Genomic DNA, 21,877 nt, shown 5'->3' with positions numbered 1-21,877 from the left:
GTCAGCTTACGTGAATTTGTTTACCTGGGGATGTCAAGGTGGAAGCAAGGAAAGTGCTGCAAGAGGGTGAGCGGATCGCAGCGGAAATCATTGACTGCGCGATAGACATTTCCTTAACAGGATTCTGCCAACTCGCAGGAGCAGCTGTCTTGCGTAGACAGGGATGGCTCAAGTGTACTTCTTTCCGCCCAGAAGTCCAGAGCCGCATCCTAGATATGGCGTCTGATGGGGAAAGTCTATTTGGGAAGTATGTTGACGACATGCTACAATCCATCAAGACAGAGACTGACACTGTGAGATCGCTTGGTACCTTGCAGTACGGCAGGCAGCCCTTTTGTGGGGCAAGAGGCAAAGGAAATTACTCCTTTCGAGGGGGTTTTCAACAACACAGATCCCAGTATCAGTCCTCTACAGCAGGACCCAGACAGCAATACGGCCAACATCAACAATATTACCGGTTACCACCTACCACGGCATATCGGCACCCGGCGAAGGGAAGACCAGCACCACAGGGAAGAGATACTAGCAGGAACAAATGACCAGCTAGCCATACCAGCTTCCTACACTACCAGGAGCTCCAAGGTCGGGGGTCGCATCACTTCTCACTTCCTTCATTGGAAAGTCATAACATCAGACAGGTCGGTGTTAGACGTAGTGGGCAGAGGACATACTCTGGAGTTCATACAGATACCACCGGACGTCCCGCCGTCGGGCTCTCCAACTCCACGAGTAGCCCAGCTCCCCAAGGAAGTACAAGTGATGCTGCGCAAGGGAGCAATAGAGCTGGTCCCTGCTCCTCACAGGAACAAGGGGTTCTTCTCACGCTTCTTTCTGGTAAAGAAACCTTCAGGAGACTGGCGACCCATTTTGGACTTAAGGTCGCTAAACAAGTTTCTGAAGAAGCAGTCGTTCAGGATGGTAACACTGCAGGACATCTTGCGCCTCCTGAGTACCGGAGATCATATGGCATCCCTAGACCTCCAGGATGCGTATTTTCATGTTCCGATGCACCGCAACCACCGAAAATTCCTCAGGTTCAAGGTAGCTGGTATGCATCTACAGTTTCGGGTCCTACCTTTTTGGTTTAAAATCAGCCCCCAGAATTTTTACAAAGATGCTTACTCCAGTGGCAGCTCATCTTCGTCAGTCGGGCATACAGGTGTTTCCCTATCTCAACGACTGGCTCATAAAAGCACCTTCAAAAACGCCAAGTGGTGCGTCACATATCTCTCTGCCTCCAGTTGTTCGACGATCTGGGACTTACCGCCAACTACCAGAAATCGCATCTCCATCCCACGCAGACATTGAGCTGCTTAGGAGCTGTACTGGACACTGTCCATAGCAAAGCGTACCCGTTGGAGGAAAGGAAATTAAAGCTCAACAGGTTAGCCCGCAACCTCTCGGCAAAAAAGTGCGTTTCAGTTCGCGCTTACAAGTCATTGCTGGGAATGATCTCGTTATGCATTCCGCTGGTTCCAAACTGCAGGCTGCATATGCGGCCCCTGCAAAAGCAATTGGATTTACAGTGGGGCCAGGTTCAGGGATCTTTCGGGGACAAAATTCTCATCACACCGTAGATGAGAGCAGCCATGGATTGGTGGGCAACACCGGCAAATTTGTCCAGAGGTCTCACATTTCTTCATCAGGTGCCTCACTATGTCGTGACGATGGATGCTTCCCTCGAAGGGTGGAGTGCCCACCTTCAGGATCTTCGCATCAGTGGGTCTTGGACTCCAAAGGACAGACAGCTCCACATCAATCACCTGGAGCTCAAAGCAATAGATTTTGCTCTAAAAGCTTTCTTGCCAAGACTTCAGGGCTCAGATGTCTTGATCAGAATGGACAATACCACGAGCATGTTTTACCTAAACAAACAGGGTGGCACAAGGTCTCTACAGCTCTCGCAAAAGGCTCAAAACATATGGAAATGTGCCATAAAGCACAACATTTCTCTGAAAGCAGAGCATGTCCCAGGACACACCAACGTGCTGGCCGACACCCTGGGCAGGACAATTATCCCCTACCACGAGTGGGAACTGGACCAGGAGATTCTGGATCAGCTCTTCCAGTTATGGGGCAAACCAAACATCGATCTGTTTGCCACGTTCGAGAACAAAAAATGTCCCTACTACGCAAGCTGACTTTCCCAAAGAGGATCGTGGGGGAATGTGTTTTCGGTGAGATGGTCCGGCATTTATGCCTATGCCTTTCCTCCGATCGCATTGATACCGAGAGCCATCAGCAAGATGAAGGCAGAGGGTTGTCACCTCCTATTAATAGCATCGAGATGGCCCAGACAGGTGTGGTTCACTGATCTCCTCATGCTCTCGGAACAACCACATGTGCTACTCAAACGGAAACCAGCCCTATTAATGATGCACCGGGGCCAAGTCAGACATCCGGATCCGTCATCTCTCCACTTATCGGCCTGGCTCCTGAGTTCCATGAGTACTCCAACGTAAACATCTCTTCTGAATGCAGGGAGATTCTAGCAAGAGCTAGAGTGGATACTACCAACAGAACCTACAGGCTGAAATGGAAGCGTTTTTGTCTGATGCGCAGCTGAAGGGATCCACCCGATCTCCTCCCCTCCAGAACAGGTATTACCGTACTTGTTACACCTGGCAAAGTCTGGACTCTCATACGCTTCGATCCGCGTGCACGTGGTGTCAATTTCAAGATACCGCAGGTTTCAAGATGCGGTTTCATTGTATTCCACCAGAATTGTAAAGCAGTTCCTTAAAGGCATGTTTCGTACTTTTCCACCAGTGCAGAAGCCTCCACCGTTGTGGTCCCTAAACGTGGTCCTGGGGCAGCTCATGAAGCCTCCTTTTGAGCCCATTCATAGAGCGGAGTTAAAGTTCATTTCATGGAAGACGGCGTTGTTGTTGGCTCTTACCTCCGCTAAGAGAGTGAGTGGCATACAGGCATTCACCATTAAAGAGCCTTTTTTTCAGTTCACCACTACTAGCGTGATTCTGAGAACGAATCCTAAGTACATTCCGAAAGTGCCCTCAACTTTCCATCTGAATGAACCTGTTGTTTTGAAAACCTTTTTTCCTAATCCGCAGACAGTGGCAGAAAAAGCACTGCATTCCCTGGGCGTTAAAAGATGTCTGAAGTTTTACCTACAAAAGACTCCGAGCATACGCAAGTCAGACCAGTTGTTCGTGGCCTTTGGAAACACAAGGAAGGGCTTTGCAGTATCCAAACAGACTGTAGCTAGGTGGATTGGCCTGGCAATCCAATTCTGTCATATTCAGGTTGGTAAGCCTCTCCACAACAGGGTAAGAGCCCACACAACAAGGGCGGTAGCCGCATCGGCTGCCCTCTTCGCAGGAGTACCCCTACGGCAGATCTGTAGAGTGGCCACATGGTCCAGCATACGTTCACGAAACACTACTGTCTTGATGAAGCGAATAACATGGACACAGCAGAGGGTCAAGCAGTCTTGAGGCATTTGTTTTGCTAAGGTGACCCTCTTGGATCATCCCACCTCCACAACCAGGGTAAGGTGAACAACGTTTTTCTTATTATAATCAAGATTAAATCTTTTCTATTTTTTATGCTTATGCTAGAGCCTGATTATCGTAGCATGCCACATATTTGTTGTAAAGCAGAGATCTGTGCTTATTATAACTGATGGTTACTTACAGAGTAACATTATTACGTTACCATTGAACACTAACTAGAGGTACTGTTGCTCTCATTTCTATTGATATTCTAATGTTGGTTCGGATTGTAAAGGTACGGCTATATGTCTACTTAATCAATATTACTGCTCGCTACTCTAATTCAAGCATGTGAATCTATGAAAGATCCAATACTGGAGAAGAAAATTAGTTACTTACCTGTAACTGTGGTTCTCCAGTATTGGTATTTTTCATAGATTCACATGCGACCCACCCTCCTCCCCGCAGAGGCTCCCCTTATAGATGAACTCTTATCTTCACACTTGTACTAGAAAATCTGAGGGAAAGAGCCTCTGTTGGGAGTGTTGACGCCTGATTGGCTGAGGTTTAACTTTGGGTCTTTTTGCAAAACGACATGGATAGACTATAAAAAGAACCTAAGGGGGCCCTTGGGGCTTAGTATATAAAGTGTACTGCTATGCGTATTTCAGGTTACCATGAGGCTCCCACCTCGACGACGGGGATGATTCAAGCATGTGAATCTATGAAAGATACCAATACTGGAGAACCACAGTTACAGGTAAGTAAATAATTTGCTTATAAACCTTCTGTCTACTAATAATTTGTATCCTACCTCTGGGATCCTTCTTAAGCACCACTTTCAGATTATATAGGGCCTTAGAGCACTCATAATTAAACCACCTTTCACCCAACGGTTGGCCCTGCCTCCTAATAATCTTTAAATTGCTTTCAATCTGCTTAAAAATCCTACCAGAAGCCTCAAGATGCACTTCTATCATCCCCTGAATCATTCAAACACACTTCGATATCTGCTTTGGTTAAGTTGTACAAGGTGTCTAAGAAAACATCATGCGACATGTGGCTCCATTTCAATCACCGCCTCTGATCATGAGGGGTAATCTCCTTATTTGAAGGGCCTGCCACCGCTGACCTAACTTCTCGGGGTCCCCAGTTCGTATAAAGAGTCAATGGATTTGGTCACTAAATGACGACCAATCTACTTCATAACTATGGACAAACCTCACCAAAAAGGCAGAGAGAAATATAATTGATGGTCATGTTGGCCCCTCTGCCTTTAAAGGTTGGAACTAGCGCTCCATCTATTGCCCTCCCTGACATATACTAAATTAAAAAGGACCCCATCCAAAAGAAGCTACCCTCAAGAGAGTGCTCAAAGTGGCTACTCTGTAGTATGTTCAGATCCGTAACAATTAAAGGGGCAAAGATGCACCCATAAGGACCAAACAATAAGGGCCTCTATACTTCCCTTCAAGGGACTGCAAGGCTGTGCATAGAATACCTAGGAGTTCAATGGGAAATTCCTGCTCATGTGAGTTTTAGAAATTTAACAGGAAAATACTTGGGAGACACTCAAAGTCTAATTGACCGCCAGCAAATGCTTGGTATCAAATACTATCTGAGAAAGGGTACAACTTAAATTAAGGGATATCAAAAAAGGAGACCTCCCCTTGCTATACCCAACCGGGACGGCTCTGCTGATGCCGAAAAGGGGGCATACCCATCTAAAAAGAAATTAGACTCTGCTTCCTATGTCTTCTGCAAGCCCTTGATATCAAAGTCTTTAATTTCCCTCAACAAAGCTATAGCCTGTTTCTTTTTGCCCAGCCCAGCTATATTCTAGCTACAGATTTTTATGTAGTGGCAATTGCTTACTCTGGGCCTCGACCTGGGGGATAACCCCTTTCTGGGAAAGACCACTAACAGCCATGCTTTGTCAGTCATTACCATCTATCTCCTCCAGTGGCTGATACCTGTTCCTCAGTTCCAATGATAATGAAGGCCGCCTATTGCAGAGTGCTAAGTTCTCCGCTGGAGAGGGTGAAAATTATTATAAACCCTTGGTGGTGAACCCCTAACTGAATGATAAAAAAAGCCTAAAGGGTGGACTTCAATATCCGACCTCCCCTCCCAGATGAACAATGGGAGATCAGCTGCCCAGCTATATCTATTTGATTAAAGTTCAACACAATACAGTCACCCTCAAACAGCCCCCCCTCACCTAGCCATCCCACTCTTCTGGCCATTATAGTATTTCCACAGTTGCGGTCAGGGAATGCTCCCCCTCCCCCCCCCCTCTTTTCCATGAACACCAGTGTCTGGCTTTCCGAATAAATTCTCATGTGGGTTTATCAACCCTGTCACTCAGAGGAGAAACGTTCGCCAGAATGGCCACATAGGGGGTAGAGGCTGGAGGAACTTGCAACCTAGATGATCGGGCCAAATGTATGTTATGAGCCAGTGTCACAGAGGGTTTATTCCCAGTTCCACAGCTACTAACACCCCTAAGTGTAGAAGATGCCACCGGCAAATGCTGCTCCTGAGAGGTAAATTTCAATCAATCAAAAATATTTGTAGAGCGCGCTACTCACCCGTGAGGGTCTCAAGGCGCTGGGGGGGAGGGGGGAATTACAGGGGGGGGCAGGAAGGGTCAACCATGTCTGGAGGTTCTTTCTGAAGACCAGGAGGTCTTTGGTTTTGCGAAGGTCGGTTGGGAGGGAGTTCCAGGTTTTGGGGGCGAGGTAGGAGAAGGACCTTCCTCCTGTGGTGGTGCGTTGGATGCGGGGGACTAGGGTGAGGTCGGATGATTGGAGGTTGCGTGTGGGAGTGTGGAAGTTCACTCTTTCGTTAAGGTAGGTTGGGCCGGTGTTGTGGAGGGATTTGTGTGCGTGGATGAGGACCTTGAATGTGATTCTCTTGTCTATGGGGAGCCAGTGAAGGGATTTGAGGGGTGAGATTCGTTCATGGCGGGGAGGCCAAGGACGAGGCGTGCGGCTATGTTCTGGATTCTCTGGAGTTTGCGTTTGAGTTTGAGTGTGGTGCCAGCATAAGAGGGCGTTACCGTAGTCCAGTCTGCTGCTGATGAGTGCGTGGGTGACTGTCTTCCTGGTTTCTGGGGGAATCCATTTGAAGGGTTTTTTTTTTTTTTTTTTAGAGTGCGGAGTGTGTGGAAGCAGGAGGTTAGAGCATTGATTTGCTGTGTCATGGAGAGGGAGGGGTCTAGGATGATTCAGAGGTTGCGTGCATGGTTTGCGGGGGTGGGTGCGGGTCCTAGGGCGGTGGGCCAACAGGAGTCGTTCCATGTGGTTTTGTTGGGGCCGAAGATGATGATCTCGGTTTTGTTTGAGTTGAGCTTGAGGTGGTTAGTGGTCATCCAGTTGACAGTGTTGAGGAGAGCAGCGTGTAGGTTGGTTTTGGTGGGGTTGCGGGTGAGGGAGAGGATGAGTTTGGTGTCATCTGCATCGGAGAGGATAGTGATTCCGTGTGCTCGGAGGATGTTGGCTAGGGGGGTCATGTAGATGTTTAAGAGTGTGGGGTTGAGGGAGGACACTTGGGGGACTCCGCAGGTGATCTTGGTAGTGTTGGGGTGGAAGGCGGACTCTCTGGGTCCTGTCGGTGAGGAAGGAGGTGAGCCAGTCTAAGGCTTTGTGGTGAATTCCTATGTTGTGGAGGCGTGTGCGGAGTGTGTGGTGGCAGACGGTGTCAAAGGCTGCGGAGAGGTCTAGGAGGATGAGCGCGACGGTCTCGCCTTTGTCGACTTTGGTCCTGATGTCGTCAGTGCATACGATTAGGGCGGTTTCCGTGCTGTAGTTCTTGCGGAACCCAGATTGTGAGGGGTCAAGAGTGTTGTTTGCTTCGAGGAAGTGGGATAGGCGGGCGTTGATTAATTTCTCTGCAACCGTGGCGGGGAAAGGGAGGAGGGAGATGGGGCGGTAGTTGGAGAGGATCTCCGGGTCGGCTGGGTTTTATTTAGGAGAGCGGCGATTTCCACGTGCTTCCTGGGGTCTGGGTAGGTGGCGGAGTCGAAAGAGGAGTTGATTATGTTGTAGAGTATGGGGGCGATGGTTGGGCTGGCTTTGTTGTATATGCGAAGTGGGCAGGGGTCGGAGGCGGAACCGGAGTGGATGGAGTTCATGGTTTTTTCGTTTTCTTCGTGTGTGGTGGGGGTCCAGGTGGAGAGTGTGCTGGGGGGTCATGCATGGGGGTTGGGTTGGGTGGGTGAGGGGTGTGTGTGGTGGGCGTGTGTGGTATGAAGCTGTTGTGGATGTCCAGGATTTTGTGGAGGAAGTGGTTGGAAAGGGCGTCACATAGGGGCTGTGTGTGTGAAGGGTCTATGTTGCTGGCTTTGGGTTTGGCAATTTCTTTGATGATGGTGAAGAGTCCTTTGCTGTTTTGAGAGTTGTTGTCGAGGCATGTCTTGTAGTGATCTCTTTTGGCGGTGCGTATGAGTTGGTGATGGGTGTGGATGGTGGTTTTGAGGGTGGAGAAGTTGGTTGTGGAAGGTTCTAGTCGCCATATTTTCTCAGCTTGGCGGCATTTGTGCTTGGAGTTCAGGGGTGAACCATGGGGCGTTCTTGATGTTGCGGGTGGCGATGTGTTTTCTGAGGGGGGCTAGTGTGTCTGCGCAGGTGGTGATCCATTTGGAGAGGTTGTGTGCTCCTGTGTTGGGGTCGTTGGCGTTGGGGGGGGTTATGGGCCAGTTGGGAGTTTAGTCGTTCTGTGGGGATCTTGTCCCACATGCGGTAGGGTGTGGTGTGTTGATGGTAGAGTGTGTGGGGGGTTTGGTGAAGGAGAAGTGGACGCAGTGGTGGTCAGTCCAGAGCAGTTCGGTGGTGTGGGTGTAGGCTATGTGTTGGCTTGCGGTGAAAATTGCATCGAGCGTGTGTCCTGCTGAGTGGGTGGGTGCGGTGACCAGTTGTTTGAGTCCCAGTTTGATGAGGTTGTCTATGAGGGAGGTAGTGTTGTGGTCTTGTAGGTTTTCTAAGTGAAAGTTGAAATCACCGAGGAGGATGTAGTCTGTGGAGGTGTGGGCGTGCGAGCTGCTGCTGTTGGTGATGGTGTCGCAGAAGGCGGGGCGTGGTCCTGGTGGTCTGTAAAAAAGTGTACCTCTGAGGGTGGAGTGGAGTTGTTGTTAATGTGGATTAGGAAGTGCATGTGTTCAGTGTTGTCAATAGTGTCTTGGGAGCTGGTGGTGACTTTGATGGTGTCTCTGTGTAGGATGGCGATGCCACCACCTGGCCTGTTGGGGCGGTCTTTGTGTTGGAGTTTGTATCCCTTGGGGGTGGCGATGGCTATGTCGGGTTCTGAGGAGGGAGTGGTCCAGGTTTCCATGAGGAAGGTGATGTCAGGTGAGTGTGATGTGATGAGGTCCCAGAGTTCTATGGCATGTTTGTGAAGGGAGCAGGTGTTGAGGAGCAGGCAGTTGAGGTGGTTGTGGTGGGTGGCGTGGGTGTGGTGCATGAGGGTGTTGTTGCGGGATGTGTTCTGGTTGTGGGCTGGTGTGCGGTGGGGTTGGTTGGTGGGGGGCAGGGCGGGTGAGTCTTGCGTTGGGGGTGTTGTGTTTGTTGAGGGTGGTGTCGCTATGGTTGGTGTGTGGTGTGAGGGATGAGGAGCAGGAGAAGTGACAGGTGTGGCAGGTGAAGGGGCCATGAGTGTGTGTGGGGCTAGATGGGGTGCATGTGGGGCGTGGGTTGAGAGTGTGGAGGGTGAGGTGGGAGTAGGTGTGTCTGAGAGGGCTGGGGGGTGGGGACGCAGTGGCGGGGAAAAACCAGGAAAAAAGACAGTGAGGAAAAAAGAGACTGTGAGGAGCAGGGGGGAGGTGGGAGGGGCCGCAGAGGACGCAGCGGCGGGGAAAAACAAGGAAAAAGGACAACGAGGAAAAAAGAGACGGTGAGGAGGAGGGGGAGGCGGGAGGGGCCGCAGCGGCAGGGAAAAACAAGGAAAAAGGACAACGAGGAAAAAAAGACTGAGGAGGAGGGGGGAGGCGGGAGGGGACGCAGCGGCGGGGAAAAACAAGGAAAAAGGACAACAAGGAAAAAAAATACGGTGAGGAGGGGGAGGCGGGAGGGGCCGCAGGGGATGCAGCGGCGGGGGGAAAAACAAGGAAAAAGGACAACGAGGAAAAAAGAGACGGTGAGGAGGAGGGGGGAGGCGGGAGGGCCGCAGGGGACGCAGCGGCGGGGAAAAACAAGGAAAAAGGAAGTGGAGGTGGCGCGGAGCGGCAGGGCGGGGAGCTCCTTCTCTCTCACTGCCTTTTTTCTCTCGTCTGCTGCCCACTTCAGTCCCGACAACATGAGTTGGGGGGATTGTCTATGCCTATGTGCATAACCAACTTCCTTTCTGAAGTTGGTTCACTTAAAGCCCCCATCTGCCCAGACAAGCGGCTCTCCACATCCGCGGGCCCAGAAAAGGCAGGGTCACCATGGTCTAATGCATCCCTTGTGCCCCAACCCCCAATGTGATTGATGTAGAGACTCCAGGTGTGACTCAATTAAATGCAAGCGGGCTCTAAAGGGGATTAAGTGGACTTCCATAATCCGCTCTAGCCACTTAATAGCGTCCTCCATATCGGTAGCTCCAGAGGTAGGAGTGACTGTCCCTTTTATACCCCCTGCTGCCTCCAGCTGACATTTCTTCCCGACACAATGCTGCCCCTGTTTTTTCTTTCCTTTTGATGACCGGTTCTACCGTGTAAGGGGGATTCTCTTCCTGCCTACCAGGGAGGCAGCTCCACACAATGGTACCATGCCTCAACCAGTGGACAAGGACTCTCTCCCACCCATCTCCCCCCCCCTCCTACTCTCCCCACACCATACCCATTTAGAGCTAGGGCCGGTACATTCACCCTCTTCTTCCAGTCTATCAACCTGCCTCAGGGACAGTCTCCTTTACAATCCTATTTTGTTTGTCACTACCCCAGTCACCCGCTCCAGCATAGTATCAATACTGGTAGGCTTACGAGGAGCAACTGGACCTCCTGCCACTTTACAACACATCTTGGCTGGTAAGTGAACATCCTAGGCACTTTGTTTAAACTACACTCTTGAGACTCCTTTTCATATCATTAACAAGTTTCGCCAGGAAGGTATGCTGAATTTCTTGTCCTCCAATCAGTTGCTGTGTACTCTTCTCACATAATGAGAATTGGAAAACCCATGATTTTAGATCGGCACACATTTACTGTTGTTTTAGCTTCACAGGGTGAATATTCTTCCAGAGATTTATCAACCAACGCCAAAGCTTGTCACAAGTCTGAAGTACATCAGCCCTTTCTTAACTCTCATGCTCTCCACAGCACTAACATTCGTTTGAGACAAATACAACCGATGTTCGAGGTTAAACAGAAGACGGAGAGAGGAAGCAAAAACGGAGTAAGATCGTAACTGTTACCATTATAGTGAAGATAATCTGTCTGTAGCCTCATTCCCATTGTCGGTGCCCTTTTGCTGACCTCTTGCCATCAGTCAAAAAGAACACACTGATTAGACCTTTACTTGTGAGGTCGAGCATATGCACATGGCTGGGGTAAGGACGCAAATCAAGTGTACATGCGTATCTAATACCAGTGCACGGAATTTACATACAAAGATCTGTCGATGCATTTTCCTGTCTCGCCACTGCGTGGCCATGATTCCTAAATGTTGATAGTGGGAAAAAGCCTATTTCCTAAGGTTAACGGACTTTATAAAGACAACATATAAAGGATTCTCACTCTTGCAGATTACTTACTGAAAACCTTCTCAGATGCCAGATCAGATCCAAAAGCGTTAAACAGCTATGTGGAGCCATTATGACTGTAGCCAAGGGAATTCAAACGGAATTTGAATTCGCCAGTCCATGTGCCGCTGAGGTCTGTTATACCTGTTTTCTTGATGTTCACAGACCTGGGCTATAGCCCCTGTGTTTTCTTTCTTCTCCTTCACCGTTTTGATGCCTTAAGTGCTCTTTTATATTTTTTGAGGAGTATCTTCTCCGACGTTGTCAGTCTTTAAGTCTGTTGTGTCTTGTCGCAGAAAAATGAATGCTATGACTGACCTTCACCCTGTGACCGCTCTTTCTTGGACGAGTCCATGTGCAGTCTAATGCTCCAATAGGGCGACCTGCCGTCTGGAAGAAATTTCACGGACCGCCCGTTATTTGGGCCTCTTGTCCATTGTCCGTGATGGTCTGTTTCCCGGACGCCTTTTGTCTCTAATTCTGTACATGAGCGAGCTGCTTGCCACCCCTGCAAGAAGCCTAATTTCTGAAACTCTCACTATCGTGGCCTGCATCAGCCCTTCCCTGACCCGGCGCAGAGAGACCCATTATCATTCTGATTGCGCGTGATCAGGGCCGTAGCTACGGGGACCGAGCAGGGCCAGCCTATATTAGCGCCAGACCCCCAAATCAGAGTTCCAGTTCTTTCTTAAATATTCTTCCAGAGATTTAATCTATTTTTTAATTCGGAAGATGAGTTTGTAAACTATTCAACCTGCAGTGTGTGCTGCTTTGCTGGGGCTTTCTCTGATGTGTTGCGAGGAGCTTCTGCAGAGGTTTGTTTTGCGTGGTACTTACTGACTGCAGATAATGCAGGTATCCCCTTTACTGAACTGCAGTACAGTGCTTGTAGGTAATTTCCACACTGGGCTGACGCTGTTCAGGCCACTTCTAGCCAGATGACTGTGTCGAGTTTAGTACAGACCTGAGAAATAATGGCAGCAGGTAAGAGTGCAATCTTATCCTAACTTCTGTGTGACTGTTCATATGCCAGTATTACAGCCACAAATGTCGACAACGGACTGAGTGGTTAGCATATTTGCGATGATTACGTTTTACTGTGCAATGCCTGGTTCGGAGACTGAATGCAGCTCACCAGAGCACCAACGTGTCTCTCCCAGCACTGACACAGAGCATGATCCAGCCAATCAGCAAGTGGCACTGATTTTGAATTGAGTAGTTGGGGGGCACGTGGAAGTAGCTCCACTTACGAAGCAGAACAATGAAAATGCCCTGCCAACACAGCCCTTACCAGAGTAGCATCCCGTCGCCCCCAGACCCTACTTGCACACAGGTAATCGAGAGGCAGGGGGAGATATAGGGCCCAGGGCCTCCACAGAACCACACATAGAAGTCCAGCCTGGCCAAGGCAAAATTATTTGCATCTCAAGTTTTGCGCAGGCCGTGCGCAATATGTGACTGACCCTATCCGATCCATTGGCCTTTGTAATCGGACAGGTCTGCTGGTTCTTCTCGATGGCCGTCTATAGGCCTGTCTACTTTAGGTAGAGGAAGGAGAGTAAAAACTGGGCGACAAAAGTGGAGCTGAGTAGAGTGAAAACAGGAAAGGAGGAGAGATAAAAAAGCAAAAGAGGGGAGAGTGGCGTGGTTGGTCAATGACAAGATGGAAAAGTGGTAAATGATGAAGGAAGCAGGTGTGAGGAAGGAAAAAAAGAAAGGAGACAAATGAGCGAAATAATATGAGGTATACAGAGAAAAAGAAGAAAGGTGGAAAGAGTGGCAGAGGATGACAAAAGCAGGGGAGAGGGAGACTGCATATGAAGTTAAGAGGAAAGAAGAAGAAGATAAAACAAGGGCAAAAGAGTGGAAACTGGAAGAAGGATAGGATGGAAAAGGGCAAGGAGAAATGAAAGAAAAAGAGTAGAAGCCGTGTACTGCAGGAGAACAAAAAGGAGGAAAAGAGTGTGGAGAAATATGAAGAAAGGCTAAAGAGCATGAAGCGAAGGACAAATGAACACCTGAAAGAGAAAAGTGTGGCAAGGCACAGGAGAGGATCAAGAAGGAAGACATGCTGAATATTAAGATATTGAGAAAGATAATTTGACTGCAGAGGCAGCGATAGAAGCTGGTGCAGGCTGGTCTACTGCCTCAGGTTCATGTTTCTAAAACTGTCCAGCAGGCTTGGAGCCAAGTCAGTGAAATGTTAGTCTCTGCTTGATACATGTCCATCCTTCACCGGGCCTACCTGCTTTTAAGAGCTGGGGGTGTGCAAAATATGTGTAATTTGCTTTTATGTAATTGTGCAAAATGTCTGCAGAATTATTAGAAATTATGCATAATTATGCAAAATGTAAAACCAGCATTTTGTGCTAAAAATAGTCCAAAAGCACCACGAATACCAGGCACTCGAGCTCTGTTGTGTTGTTCCTATGCGTTTGCTGTACTTTTTTTATTTTATTTTTAGCACGAACGGCGCATTCACAGTAAACTTTTAGAACATGTGGCATGTAATCATGTGATCTGGCATAATTTTCCTAATTTCGCATTACAAGACCAATGCAAAATCACCACAATTACGCTAATTACACCACTGTAGAGCAGATTTTGCCTGGGCCGCTCTACCTTTCTTGTGCCTGACACTGTTCCTGTCATATTGGCCTGTCGGTGAAATATCCCTGTAGGGACTTTTCTACAGTCCATGGAGACCAGTCTGCCTCAGCTTGACTGGCCTGATTCAACATGCTCAGGTGAAAGGGATGAAGGAATTGGATGAGCTCTGCTAGGAACCAGGACAGATTAGAACTCTTCACACAGTTTGGGACCTTCTTTTCTCTTGGTCCAGTCCCTTGGTTTGGGGCGGGTTTGGATCCAGCTAGACTCCAAACCATCACCATGAATGGTATGTCTCACGCTAATATGGTGAGGAAGGGATACATAGATTGCAAGACAGGGAGTTATAGAAAGGGACCTTAACAGACTACCCACTCTATAGACAAAATAATCAGTAGTAATAGATCTTTTTGCTATTACATACATGCTAGTGGAATTGTGGAACAGTAACACAACTTATTCCTTTAGTGAAGTGGCTCTGAAGTTGCCAGAGAAATCAGGATAATACTGGTGTGACTGAATCAGCCTCAAGCCAAGTAGCCTGACCTGAAACAGGGTGGTGGAAAATACACGAAGCAGCCTCTATGTCACTGCTGAGAGTTTAAGAGACAGCTTGAGGGCAATTAAGAAATGTCTGTTATAGAGAGTAATTCCATTTTCCTTCAGAGAGGAAGAGTGGTTACAGAGAGGGAAATGGAATGGGGCAGAGATGGCTGGAGAGGGACTGAAATGTAAGAGAGATGGAGAGGTATAAATGAAGGGGGAGAGAGTGGGGAAAGGAAAAAAGAAATACAAAGAAAGCTAGTTTGAGAACTAGCTAAAGTAAATGGAGGTATTCCCCATTCACCCATCTTCACTCCATGACTCACTTGAGAAAGAAGGATTGAGACAGATCGATATGAGACAGAAATGTAGAAATATAAATGGAGATAAGGAGAGAAAGAGTGATGGAGAGACTGTGAGATCAGTAGAGAGATAGGAGTGTGAAAGATGAGTGGAAAAAGTATAGAGAAAAAGAGAAAGGTTAAGAGAGAAAGAGGGAGAAGGCTTATGAGTAAGCGTGAGAGGGTGACCCAATTAGTGGAGTGAGAAAGAGGGATTGAGAGATAGCGATAGAAAGGCATGACAGGTGGATTGAGAGGAAGGGCAAGAGAAAGTTACAGTTGGATAGACAGAGAGGCAATGAGAATAAGAGAAAAACAGAGTGGAGGACAAGGAAAAGGGAGAGGCTCAAAGAGAGGGAAAGAAAGAGAGGGACGTAGCCATAGGGTGGATGGCAGAGAGCCATAAAAAGTGTGAATCAGGAACATTTTATTTGTTCTCGTCTACCTTATCACTGCCAAGCCCATCCATTTCTGTCTCAACATCCATCTCTCCTCATATTCCCTCCCGTGCCATTGTTTCCTTACCCCCTTTCATTGCCAAAATCCTTGACCCTCTCTTTGTCTCTTCCTATTCTTAGTCCGAACTCTTTATTAATATCTCCCTATTAACTCGTTGAGTCCTCCATCCAGTCCTTTTACCCTTGACTTGATTACTCAGCTCCTAACCTTTTCCCCTCACTCAGTCTATCCAGCGTCACCCTTCTCGATTTCCCAGCATCTCTTTCCCCAGACTCCTGCCACCAGGCTTGCTGTCCTTTTTTTCCAGCCATTCAGCCTCTTTCAGTTTTTCAGACTCATCAGCAGCTTCTCTGTCTTTTATTTAACCCCCGGCTGCAGCCTTGCACTCTCCATTCTTTATACCCAGTACCTCTAGCAATTTTCGGAGCTTTCCCCTTTGTACAGCATTTTTTTTTTATTTAGCCCCAGTTAAATCTCAACACTTGAAATTTGGGCCTTTGCTATTTCTCTTACTTCCGAGGACTTTAACTTTTGTTCTTTCTCTGTTTCCCTGGCACCTATTCTCTCTTCCCCAGGATCCCCAGCCCAAACACCATTTCCTGCAATATCTCCCAACGTTATGTTATGCAGATTTATAGAGCGCACTATCACCAGGGGGGTATCCTGGCACTGAGCAGGTGTGAATCCAGCTAAACATGTGGCCTAGTGGGCTGTTCGAAAAGCCAGGTCTTCGGCTTCTTGTAAAATTCAAGATAGGAGGCTGTTATATGTAGAAGCAGGTGGGACAAGGTCCGACCACCGGATCTGGTTTTCTGTCTGCATGGGGTGCGTGCAGGTAGGAATCTGGACAAATGGAGGTGTCTGGAAGGTTTGTGAAAGCAGATGCAATTGTTGACGTATGCTGTGCTAATGTTATGTAGCACCTTGAAAGTGTGGGTGAAGAGTCTGAATTGTGTTTTTGTTTACGAGGAGCCAGTGCAGGTCGAGAGTCATTCTTGCTGCTGTGTTCTGAATGGTCTGCAGCATTCAGTTTAGGTTTTTTGATCTATCCTGGAATAGATGGTGTTCCTGTAGTCTAGCTAACTTGTGGCAAGGGTATTCTTGATCGTTTCCCAGATGCTTTTTGGGAGCCATTTGAAAATCTTCCTCAGCATATTCAGGGTATGGAAGCTTATGGGGATGATGGCATTGACTTAGGCGGTCATGTAAAGTTTGCTGTTGATGGAGATCGCAAGGTTCTTGGCTTGAATGGGGACAGTGGGTAATGGTCCTGGTTCTGTTGGCCACCAAGTGGAGTCCTATGGTGAAGTGCTTTTCCTGAAGGTCACAATATTGGTCTTGTTGGTGTTCAGTTTCAGATTTGGCCTCTTTAACTGTCTTTCATATCAAAATAACTTTCAGTATCTGTGCAATTCTCCCCAGGTTTAAACAACTCTACCTTCCCATTCAAACATAATTGTATAATAGGAGGAACTTTATACAATTTGGAAATAAGGTGTCCGAATGTTTAAATTGGACATTTGAGGCACATCAGAAGTTCACCCCTCACCTTCTAGTCAGTGGTGGGAAATGCCACCTTTGGGCTTCATCCTTATTACATCCAAAAATTGTGTACTGCTAATGGCAAAATATTCCTTTTTAGCAGAAATAATGAGATGAGCAACAGAAAACCATGTATCTCTTCTACAGCATCACCCGCAAAAACACCCTAAATGTACAAACTTCACTTCTTTGCACAACCTGCCTAGGACCAAGTGCAAACTATCACACATACCAGCCAACCTTATGAGTTTGAATTGAGAGGGTGAATGGGCAATAAAAATGACTTTACATTTTCCTTTCAGCTTGTCACAAGTGCTATATGTTCAAGAATAAAGGGCAAATGTCAGGATATATCATCTGGCAAATTTCTGCTTATTCCTTTAGCATGTGGATTGGTGTTTACAAAATTCTCTAACTTCGCAGACACAGACAGAATAGTAAAATGGACTAGTTGACAGTCTTGTTATGGTGGTAAAGGACGTGTGAAAACAAAGGCTGTACGCTGTGAGTTTTTTTGGAACACACAACAACTTGTAAATACCTGTAAATGAACTGTGCAAATGTTTAAAAACATATCTTCAATTAGGAAACCACAAATGGACCACTTGTTTGCAATTCAGAAGTATGCGGGAAACAGAGTTCAATAGGATCAAAACAATCAAGACACTTTACTTGGTGATGTTCAAATGATGCATATTTGCTGAAACCACATTTTCACACATTATTATTTGTATTATTAGTAAAACTACATTTTGCCATTTTGATTCTATTTCAATGGACAATGTTCTTTATGTTGGACAGTGCCTCCTTCTGACCTACAATAATGCCTCAACAATTTATACAGTTTCTAGTCTGTAGCACAATTCTGTGCATCAATAAGAATCTGCATTTTACAGCTCACAGAAATGAAACATCCCAATCAGTATACTATTTCCCATATACAGGAGGGCTGATATATGGCTAGCCAGGGCATTATATAGTATTGTCAACTCCTGTCTAACCATTCCAGCGCACAACAATACCATAACACTCAGCAGTGTGTGGCCAGTTATAGCTCATGCAGTCTGGTTAATAACTCCCTTTTACTGATTAATGCTTGTACCATCACACAAGACATGTCCACTATGGGTATTATCCATCACTCAATACTGTACCAGCCCCTAAACCAGACATCACCAGCTAAACATACGTGGAATATCTGAAGCGATTTGACACACAAAGCTGGCCACTCAGAGGAACTGCACTCAAGTCCAGCACTGCAGTCCCAATTAGCTGCATTCAATGCATGCTGCTTTACATCTCGCAATGGCAATCTGATATGAGATGCTAGTAACAAAGTACATCTGAGCAAATGTTCCCGACCATTTCTCTTGCCAAACATGGCTGCTCAGGACCATGAACTGTAAACAAAATATCAGACTGGACAACCCAGTGCAGTAACCATATAAATAGAGTATCTTGTGTTTTGAACATGATTTCAACCACATTGATAATTTTTCAGCCTAAAAGGACCAAACCAGTGTTCTAATAAGTGCCTTGGATACCAACAAATACTAGACACGAAAAGTTCACCCTTTCTAAAGCCCCCTCGTTCTCTAACATAAATAAGAATGAAGTGAAGTGGATAATGTAATTCCAGAGAATATCAGAATATCAGAATATCAGCATATCGGTGTGAACTGATATTCCAGTTCCTGATTCCCCATTGGCAGTCTGTCTCAGTTTGCTCTAACCAACCGAAATCTATACTTTACACAGAGATTAAGTGCACCTGTAGTTTCTGAGCAGCTTCCAGGAAATGTAGGCTCACACCAGTGGATATGACCAATTTAATAGCTCACTTGGCTTTAGAGAGTTTGAGGGTTCATTCTTATCCTTGCATGTTTAACCTTCAATACTTCCCGACTGGGAGTGTCAGTAGGAGAAACTAAAAACTTTGAAGCCAAGCACATCAAGACACTAACAGGGGCATAGCTTGGTCAGTAAGATTGGGGGAAGGGGTGTTAAGTTTCAGATTTTTCCAACAATCACCCTGGCATATAATATTAATATAGCCTTAGAACCCGCCATAGTGGGCTCTACCGGCTATTAAAGGCCTGCTCTCGCGTTAAAGGCCCAAGCCGAGGGCCTTTAACAAAGGAGAGGGCCTTTAATAGCCGGTAGAGCCCACTAAGGCGGTTCTAAGGCTATTAGAACTTTCTGCCATTAGAGGGCAGAATGTTCTCATAAATAAAACAAAGGCTTCACGGAACCGGAGGGGATTAAAATCCCATCAGGCTCCGTGAGGCTTTGTTCAAAGCTCTTGCTGTGAACAAAGAAGATTGGAATGTTGGCGCTTCGGCTTTTACCGGCCAGTAAAAGCACAGAGCACTCCATTGTTTTCAATGGAGCTGCCAACATTCCAATGTTCTAATATACATTATACATCAAGGAGAGTGCATGAAAAGGGGCTTTAGGGCCAGTGGAAAGGGAAAGGAATGTGGATTGGTAGGTGTGCGAAGTGAGAGAAAACACAATATTTTGTAAAATAAGCAACATTTTTGAAGACTTTCAAAACAGGGAGAGTGTGTGTGTGTGTGTGTGTTTTTGTCTGTGGGTGTATGTAAAAATTCCTGGTGAAATCCGGCAGACACCTCCCTATATCCAACCGAAACACCTGTACCCAACTATTTACCAGAAAATACATTTATTAGGGGGGCTGTAACACCCCAAACACCCCTTTAAAGCTACACCCCTGCCTACTAATGCTACTTGTCTCTTTGCAAGAAAGTCCCATGCCCTGTGAGAGCTGGCTGATGTGATGCTCCCCAGTTTCACTGAATTCTTGCTGAAGCTTTCACAGGATGGCAAGCATACTTCACAATAGGCCATGAAAATGGCCTGGACATAAAGCCTGATTTAGATATTGGCATAGGGGTTACTCCGTTACAACTGTGACGGATATCCCGTCCACCAAAATCTAAATCCCATTATATCCAATGGGATTTAGATTTCGGAGAACAGGATATCCGTCACCATTGTGACGGAGTAACCCCTCCTCCGTCAATATCTAAATCAGGCCCTTAGTTCCTTTCTCACTGGGTACTCCTGTTTTATGAGTGGATGAGGACGCCAGGCTTTTCTGGTGACATTCAATCACTGTTACTATACATTATATTTTGATGGCCAGTGACTTTTAGGGGAGAGAGGTGGGTAACTCCTGGGAAAGGTTAAAAATGAAAAACGTTGCTCAACTGCCAGACCACTGGCTTTGATATCCCTTGCTAGAAGCTTCCACCAGCAGTACTGAAGTTCAGTTGCACTGAACTTTGGAATATGTGTAGAGTTTGTGTATGTCACTACCAGTATAGGGGAAGGAAGCAACTGGTGATACAAGCTATATTATTGATTAAAGTTGTAACCTCATTTGGGGTATGGAGAGAATTTGTGTAACCTAGTTTGTGTTCTGGAGCACAAGTCAATCATGCTTGTTTCTTGGTGTACTGCAGGTGCAGACATGGCTTTTGAACTTAAACCTGAGGTGGGAAATCCTGCAAACACTCCCCAGTTGCAGCCCTTGGAAATGCAGAACAAACGGCACATGGAAAGCAGTCTAAAGGAGCTCTTTCCAAAGAAGAGGAGCACACATTTTCAGAACTTGAAGCAAAGTAAGAATAGCTTGGTCCTTTACTGTACTGGTGTGTAAGCACATATTCTTTTACTATTCAGCATTATTACACTGTGTTCATCTGAAGGGAAGTTACTGTCCTTGACAACAGTTGTGTTTCTGTCCACATTCAGTCACACTGTGCATCCCTCTAATTCGGTTATTATGTTCCATGTTGGCCTGAACTGAGGAATCTATATTCTCTGACATAATCAAATTGTGTACATCAGTTAGGGAAAAAACTTGGACTGTGAGCTCCACACCTTTTAGCATTTGGACACTGCACATTTGTAGGGAATTTCATATAATCTACGGCTGCACTCTTACTATATTTAATAGTTACTATCCTGGAAGTCATGCTCCCAGCAGCCTCACACTGCGCATCTGTAAGGAAGCTACTCTTTAATCCTACTCCCTCTTCTTCCCAAGTAGTTGTTTTGCATGCACTGGTAGGCACAATCGTAAGGCTTCTTGGAAAGAATGCTATAGCTTTAAATGTCTTATGTGAACCCATCTGAGGGCTGTCCCTCCACATATGGATCCTGCCCCCTTTCAAGCCTCACCACTGTCCCAACACTTTTCCTATTTTTCCCACCTATCAGGCAAGATTTAGCGATTTGCTTCTTTGGGATTTCTAGTTTTGTGGTGTTGAGGTGTTGCGGTTCGTTCTTTCACTCTCTTTCCTTCTAAGAAAAGACAGAGGTTTCCATTTTACTGTACTATTAACTGGCAGAAAATGTCTCCGTCTGCACGCCTTCTTATCTTGACATGCATCAAGCTGTGCATAGAATGCAGCAAGCAACACTTGTCAAGCACTTCTTCTTACTTTTTAGGAATCAGTTGAAGTTAAGGGACAAATCACCCACTATTAAAGAAGGGGACCTACAGTTTGTAGCAGGATGTGAGCTGTTACATTTGAGTGAGAGATCAAATACCGGGCACACTCACTGGGTTGCTCTTTCTGATCTGCATCAATGAGTGGAGTACATTTTTGCTATTGTCTTGGGTGTTAAATATGCTTGGTGCATATCATTAAACTGTATGAGGGGGTAAGGCATCTTTCACAAATGCATTATCTTCTTGAAGATTCAACCACAAAACTATCACAGGAGCTCTTATGTCTTTACTCATGCCAGATGACTAAGATTATTTGCCTACCTTAGATCATACCATGAAGCTGAGCCATGAGGAAAAAGCCTATTCTAAACAAAATAATATAAACCTTTATATCTGTAAATGATATGTTCGCTGGCATGTGAGACTGTTGATGAACATACTCTGCATACTCCTGATATCTAGCGTTGGGCTTGGAGTGTTACAAGTTGTTTTTCTTCTAAGAAGCATTTTCGAGTCACAGGATTGAGAGACTTCTTCTCGGTGATAGTGTGCATGGGCATCGACTCCTTTGTTGGATTCTACACAGACCAACATCTTGTGTGTAACCAGTGCCTCTCCCCGACCACCAAGAAGCCACCTGCGATGCCGGTAGATCCTGCAGATTGAAAAAGACCCTTCGATACCGAAGAGCTCATCAGCTGGAGATGGCTCACAAGACTCCAGCAGACACT

General features: G+C 46.5%; 1 protein-coding gene across 3 annotated transcripts in view; it reads left to right on the top strand.

The window, feature by feature from the left end:
• GOLM2 (golgi membrane protein 2) overlaps nucleotides 1-21,877 on the top strand; it is a 446,718-nt gene that overhangs the window by 352,297 nt on the left and 72,544 nt on the right. For all 3 annotated transcript variants that reach the window (XM_069222964.1, XM_069222962.1, XM_069222963.1), the window contains exon 8: nucleotides 20,152-20,310. In XM_069222964.1, the coding sequence (XP_069079065.1) occupies nucleotides 20,152-20,310 (159 nt within the window). The remainder of the gene's footprint in view (nucleotides 1-20,151; nucleotides 20,311-21,877) is intronic.

Source organism: Pleurodeles waltl, chromosome 3_1 (genome assembly GCF_031143425.1).
Source record: "Pleurodeles waltl isolate 20211129_DDA chromosome 3_1, aPleWal1.hap1.20221129, whole genome shotgun sequence".
Lineage (NCBI taxonomy): Eukaryota > Metazoa > Chordata > Amphibia > Caudata > Salamandridae > Pleurodeles > Pleurodeles waltl.
This window is presented reverse-complemented; position numbering and strand designations above follow the sequence as displayed.